Source organism: Rhinatrema bivittatum, chromosome 19, assembly GCF_901001135.1.
Source record: "Rhinatrema bivittatum chromosome 19, aRhiBiv1.1, whole genome shotgun sequence".
Classification (NCBI taxonomy): Eukaryota; Metazoa; Chordata; class Amphibia; order Gymnophiona; family Rhinatrematidae; genus Rhinatrema; species Rhinatrema bivittatum.
The window spans coordinates 38850076-38857116 of NC_042633.1; the positions used below are offsets into that span (position 1 = coordinate 38850076).

At 55.5% G+C, this 7041-nt stretch overlaps 1 protein-coding gene across 1 annotated transcript; it reads right to left on the bottom strand.

The window, feature by feature from the left end:
* Positions 1 to 1328: 1328 nt before the first annotated feature.
* On the bottom strand, positions 1329 to 5668 carry DNAJB1 (DnaJ heat shock protein family (Hsp40) member B1). The gene is made up of 3 exons (XM_029585202.1): positions 5196 to 5668; positions 3263 to 3828; positions 1329 to 2498 (listed from the first exon to the last, which is right to left on the bottom strand). The coding sequence occupies exons 1-3, from the start codon at positions 5404 to 5406 to the stop codon at positions 2268 to 2270; spliced, it is 1008 nt and encodes a 335-aa protein (XP_029441062.1). The 5' UTR covers positions 5407 to 5668; the 3' UTR covers positions 1329 to 2267.
* Between the last annotated feature and the right edge of the window lie 1373 nt (positions 5669 to 7041).

The window sequence follows — 7041 nt, forward strand, 5'->3', positions numbered from 1 at the left end:
CGAGAGCCAGAGACCCCTCCTCGGTGCAAGCGCCTCTCCGCACCTCCGCGGGACAGGGAACTGCCGGCAGTAGTTGAGGGGATTCCCCTGCCTTTTCCCACCGAAGCTGCTAGGGAATCGAACATGGCCATTTCCCCACTGAGAGGGAAATCCTCAGTACTAGACCTCAGCACCCGCGAGGCTTGTTCTAAGGGTGCAGCTATGCTCGATGCAGACCCCCCCGAACGCCAAGCCGCTCGCGCACACTGTTCCTCCCCGCACATCGACGGGCGGCAAGGGAACAGTCCCTGAGTAGCAGGCCGCCAACACCATCTCCGCCGCCGGCAGAGAAGCTGCTGAAAAACCCCGATCACTGAGCTCCCCAATGCTGCAGATTCCTCTCACTTGTACCTTTTTTTTTTTTACTTTACTTTTTTTCCTTTGGTGCAGAGGTTCAGGTTCCAGGAGCGCAGGCCACATGGCAGATCAGACGGGAGCCACATCACTCGCTGCATCCATCTCCATTTGCCAAACTTTAGTGACCCAACCCAAGACAAACCATTAAAAGGGATATATCCCTGCTCCACTGGGCTTGCAGTGCAGAACTGCCAGCAGAATCCACCACGGTCTCAGGGGGGGGGGGGGGGGGGTGTGAGGGATGTGGCCCACCAGAGAGAGCTAGCAGAAGGGTCAATACTGCGGGACTGAAGGTGGCACACTGGGTTAGGTACACTGTCAGTGACTCTGTGTCTCCACCTGCTGGCAGGGAGGGCAAAGTGCAGGAGTGTGAAACAAGCTGGGTATGTACTGGAAATGCAGGTATAGAGGGTGGGGAGTCCGTGCCAGAGCCTGTCTGCACACATAGGTGATCCAGTGCCAAGAGGAGTGGAGTCTGCGTAGCCAGACAGCGCAACGCCAGGATTGGATTTATGAAATCTGAAACAATAAGGCTGCTACCAGCACTCAGCCTGCAGCTGGAAGCCGGCGACGTGTACAGACCTGCCCAACAGTAATTAAAAGGAGTACCCACACCCTCGTCAGGAGCTGACAGCCTACTTACATTTAACTCTGAAGAAACAGCAAAATAGAGAGAAGCAGGAGGGCAAGTGGCAGCCTTTTAAGAGCTCTAATGAGTATGCATGAGATGCACAGGCACTACCACTGCTTGCAAACTTCTCACGCAAACACAAATGAGACCAGTTTAAGCACCCCTCGGGTATCTTGGATTCAGAGCCTTAAATAGTCCCTCTCCACTTATCTTATGCATTTTCTGGCTAGAATTTGCAGGGGAGTCAGGCTGCGCAGTGGATGCAGCAGGGAAGCACGAGAGACCTTTAAATAGCAGCTCATCGTAGGGCAGGTTAGCGGTAGTGTTTACTGAAATACACATATGATTTACAACAACTTTAATACAAAGGAAAAAAAAAGTTATGTACAGAGAATTCCAGCATGCTTCTTTCACAGAAGCAAAGGCCCTTTTATCAAAAGTACTTTTGAACCAGGGCGGTGCAGACAACTCACAGGCTAGGAAGTGTGCCCTGCCACGAGGAAAAATGCAGAAGACAGGGCAGGCAACTTAGTTGCCGAAGGTGCACCCAGTCTGCTTCTTAAGCTAACACATGCAAAGCTGAAAGCAAGGGTAACAAGTTATACCTGAAGAACCGGCATCGTGCCAGCTTGAACAAACAGCCACTAAGCGGTCAAGGACCAGCCTTTCCTGCCTGAACCACCACGGAAGCTGCCAACACTAATGCAACCAGACCAGAACCACCCCTTGGGCTGCTGTAATGAGCAAGCCATAGCCCACCTTATAGCACAGCTTATACATACAGCAGAGCAGGGGACAGGAAATGCCTTAATACAACAGCAAGGCCACTTTCAGAGGCAAAAGTTAAGTAGAAGAGACCTTGTAGCGGGGGAGAGCGGTGACAAGGGGAAGCCTTCAGGCAGGGACAGGGCTCACTCAGTTTAGACAAGAGCAGCGAGGATGCAGGGGGGGGGGGTGGAGTGTAAGGTAAAAACCATGGCCTGAAGAGGCCGATGCTGTTTGATACACACAAGAGGTGCCCAACTGGGTGCAGATTTTGGTCAGAAGATTTAAAAAATAAGAAACTTTAAAAATACAACTTAATCCTTTTACATCAAAATCATCAGCACTGCCCTGTACTATAAGTAAAGTACTGTATGACAAAGTCCATGCATCACTCCCACAGTTCATGACCCTCCACCCATGGTAGATAGTGTCCAAAAACCCTCTGGGAAACAAAGTCTCTCTGCCCATGGCGGCGCTATGCCGGCAATGTCCGCTCCAGCACTTCTTTGGAGGAGGGAGGGATTTTATCTGGAAATTTCACTTCAAACTCGATGATGAGGTCTCCTCGCTGGTTGGCGGCTTTGGGCAGGGGGAGCCCTTCTCCTGGAATTCTTCGTTTCATGCCTGGCTTTATCACATCCTTGAAAACCAACGAGATGGTCCTGTTGTCCAAGGTTGGTGCCTCGATGGTGCAGCCACATAATGCCTGGGGGGGGGGGGGGGGGAGAGAACAAAGACAGGTTAAGCATTTTACAGAGGAACAGTTACAGGACCTGCTGGAGAAAGGAAATCTTAAAATAGAAGTGACTGTGCAATGTTCTGGCAGGCAACTGGCTAGGGTACCCTCAAGGTTTTAAGATACCAAACGCCCAGGCCAAACTGGAGGGAGCCAGCTCCCAGCACGCTGGATACCAGAGGTAAAGAGGGTCTGCCCCAGCTTTCCATCTTCAGGATCACCCTGCCTATAGATGCACCAAAGAGGTCCCACAAGACTAACCTGGGGTCTTCTGCCTAGAGTCCAAGCAATCAAGGGGCTTATGCACTGAAGGCAAGTGCTATTTAGTCTGGCTGAAACACCGCCTAGTATATTGATTCATTGCAAACTGCATGCTCAGACTTCCTGATCAATCAATACAAGCATCGTGATTTCACATTAGCACTACTCTTGCTCATGGAGTTGGCTTGCCAAAGTACTTCTAGAGTAGGTCTTACTGCTTTCTCTCTTTCCTTTCAGGCTTCCCTGGGGGTCTACTTCTACAAAAGTCTAGTTTGACATTTTAATCGTTTCTCCGTCTGGCAAGGCTGTGAGAACCCAAGCAAGATCTGTGTCACAATAACTGGGGTTTTAGCACAGGAAAACCTTTATGAAAGAAGCCAGATAAGGGACCTGGGCTTAGCACCCACGGTGCCCCCTACCGAAAGACGACGTTAGCCATTCAGGGTGTTCTTGGATGCATGCGCCTTGCTTACCTGACGAAGGCTGATCTTGGCTGGGTAGATTATGTCTGAGCCCTCTCGCTTAAAAGTGGGATGGGGCTTGTCCTTTACAACAAAGACAATGTCAGCAGGAATATTGCCCGGGGTTTCGTCTCCCTCTTTGGGGAAGGTTATCTTGGTTCCCTCCTTCCAGCCCTTCTTGATTTCCACAGTCAGAATCTTGTCCTCAGTCCGCATGGTCTTCCTGTCTAAGTTCAAGCGTTTGTGGGATATTTTCATCTTCTTGGTGCACCCCCTGTACACCTCCTCCAGGGAAACCTTCAGATCGCGGACCACGGGGGGATCCTGCTTCCGGCTGGTTTCCCGGATGGTTCGGGAGCGGGGGAAGCCCATGCTGCCAAAGTTGCCCACCCCGAAGCTGGCAAACGGGTCATCGATGTCCATGTCTTCGTCTCCGTTCCGCGGGCCAAAGAAAGTGTCGAAAGGATTCCGACCGCCAAAGAACTCGGCAAACATGGCGTGTGGGTCCCCATGGAAGGTGTAGCTGTATGAGGAGCCGTTAGAGCCCCCTCCGCCACCACCTCCGCCACCTTTCAGACCTAGGAAGGGCACAAAAGCTTAGTGTAAGGTTCTACAAGAGACACAGGGTCAAGAGTCTTTACTGCACCGTTTGCTCCCATTCTATAACAAGAAGGGTCCAGCAAGGACTATGGTGGGAGCTGAAACCAACCGACAACTCTGCTAGACAAGCTGGAAAAGTTGGATTCAAGGCCATTTCCATTAAATCTGGAGGAAACTTCCTGGTATTCTGAGGGTGTGGGGATGTTCTATTTAGATTCTGTTAAAGGCACGTATCACATGTTACTCTGTCCATCTATTATGATGGCAAAGCCAAATGACAGTATACAAAACATGTTAAATAAATGTTTCTATTATGACCCCCGTTTTAGAGGTGCCTCAGTTTTTCTGAAGTATGAACCTTCCTTTGTATTCTTAAGACCTAAAATTTCATTTCCAAGAAGCTCATGGTCTAGAAAAATCACCTCCCATTTTACCCACTGGCTTCCCTCTGCTTCCCACAGCCTTCCTTGCCCTTACAAGTTCTCCTCCACACACCGCCTACACCCTCCAGGCTATTCATCCCGGAAGTAGTTTAGCGTTGAGCTATTGAGAAAGCACGCTCAAGCCGGTTTGGATTAGAAAGCCACAGACCTCTGGAGGAGATTACCTGACTGTCCCAAAATTCCCAAGTCACCTGCCCCTAGTCCTCCCCCCTTTTGAACTGCCATTGCTTGCTGGTGTTAGGAGTTAGGGGGGGGGGGACCTTCCGCTAACCACCGGCCACGGCAGCCACACCGTACAGGACTCGCTACCGGCACCAGCACCCAGACACGCAAAACCCAGGCTACGGTAAAAAGCACCGGGAGCAGTCCCGAAAGGGGACGGTCAAACCAGGAGATCCAGACACATACCCGACGCTGACGCTGACCCTGCCTGCCCACCCACCCCCCAGGGCCGCCGGAATTCACGGCGCGACGGGAGGCGAGCGAATGTGCTCGAACCTTCCAGCGAGAGGCAAGGTAGGCGCGGCCGCCAGCAAGGGCTCCCCCCAGCTGTCAGAGCCTGCCACTGTCCCGGGACTCCGAGGAGGGGGGGGGGGAGGGGGAGCTGCTGGAACACGGGCACCCTCCGCTTCCGGTCGCGCTTTCCCCCCCGAGCCCACGGCCCCGCCTACCCCCGGCGGCCCCTACCGGAAGAACGAGCTCCTCCCCGCCGCCTCCCCCGTTAGCTGCTGGAAGGTGGCCGGGGCGCCACCGAGCCCAGAGGGAAGGGTTAACCCCCTCCCCGTGGGGGGGGGGGGGGGAAAGGGGGGTCATTTCCGGGCAACGAAACCGGACTTCTCAGGCTTCGGCCCAGGAACGTTAATTAAGCCCTGCGGTCTGCCCCGCCCAGCCCAGGCGCTCACCCTCCTCGCCGAACCTGTCGTACACGTCGCGCTTCTTGGGGTCGCTCAGCACGTCGTAGGCCTCGGCCACCTCCTTGAACTTCTCCTCGGCGCCGGGCTCCTTGTTCTTGTCCGGGTGGTAGCGCAGGGCCTGCTTGCGGTAGGCCCGCTTGACGTCGTCCTCCGAGGCGCCCCGGCTCAGCCCCAGCGTCTTGTAGTAGTCCTTGCCCATGGCGGCTCCGGCGCCCGCACAAGGAGGCCGCTCGCTGCCGCTCTCTGCGCCCGCCGACGGCGGAAAGGCACCGCTCCGCTCGCACCTCAGACTACCCGCGGACTGCGTTCGGCGCGCCCGCCTCCCGCCGCCATTTATAGCCCCGCCGAACCTTCCAGACCTGCCCAGAACCTTCCAGGGCAGGGCGCGCGCGCGGCTCCGCCCACCCCGCCAAGCAGGCAGCGGAGCTTCCAGCTCGCGGCCCTGCCGCCAATCGGGTTGCGCAGATTTGGACCTTTTTTTTTTTTCCCCCCTACTCCGCCCCGCCTTCACTCGTCAGGCCCGAGCGCGCGGCTCTAAACCACACCCCTTTTTCATACCTGCCCGCCCCCCCCCTTTCTCCCTCCCTCCTGCGGACTGGATGGCGATGTCCACAGCGCGAGAGCCACACGGGCTTCTGATTGATCGCTCCGCCCGTGACCACGCCCGTCTTAGCCCCTGATTGGCTGCTTGCTGCAAGCCCCACCCCCTTTGTTTGTTTTCCCTCTTGCCGAGGGCGTACCACGTGGCTGCAGCGCAGTCAGCTGTCATGCCATGAGCTGGGAAGCTGTGGGTAGTGTCCGGGGAGTGAGAACCGGGGCCGGGGCAACAGAGGGGGTCTGGGATCCAGGAGAGCGATTACTGGAGAGCGAGAGCAGGACCTAAGGGTTCCTGGGAAGCCAGCGCCGGCCCAGGATCCCCAAGGAGCAAGGCCACTCTCGGCTACCTGGAGAGTGAGAACTCGTACAAAGTGCCAGGGAGTGAGAGCAGGTTCAGGATCCATAGGGGACCAGCAACAGTTCAGGACCTTGGAGAGCAAGGCCAGTCTAGAATTACTGAGAGCCAGTCCTGGAGGTCCTTGGGGAACAAGGGCTGGGCCTGATGTTTCCTGGGGAGCAAGGCTGCTTCCGAATACCTGGGGAATGAGAACCAGTCCAAGATCCCATGGAGTGAGAGCTGGCTTGGCATCCGTGGAAGGGTGACAACTTGTTTGGTAACCTGGGGAGCAAGTGCCAATCTAGGATCCCAGAAAACAAGAGCTGGTCTGGGAGCCCAAAGAAGCAGAGAGCTAGTCTGGGATCCCAGGGAGTGAGAGCAGATCTGGAATCCCTGGGGAGCAGGCAAAAGCAACAGGACATGCAATGATTTCTGAGAACAGCAGAGGTAGAAGAGACAAGTCACAGACAAGGGTCTTGTTAGAGCCAAGCATTTTAGCTGAGTCCTGCAAATTACACACTTACACGGGTACATGGAATGGATCTCCTATTGCAATAGAGCAGGGGTCGGGAACCCATGGCTCGCGAGCCAGATATGGCTCTTTTGAGGGCTGCATCTGGCTCGCAGACAAGTGTCGCCATACTTCGCGGTTCCCCGCTGACCCAGCTGCTCCCCGGTCCTCCGCCGCCCGGGCTTAAAATGCTGTCAGCCCCGGCGGAACGCGGCAGGACAGCTGGAGTCAGCGGCACCGGCGTGCTCTCTTCCCCCCCCCCCCCCCCCCCCCGCGGCCCGGAAGAGGAAGTGGAGAGCATCGGGTGCCTGCGCGGGAAGAAGAGACCACACTAGCGTGGTCTCTTCTTCCACGCAGGCACCCGATGCTCACCACTTCCTCTTCCGGGC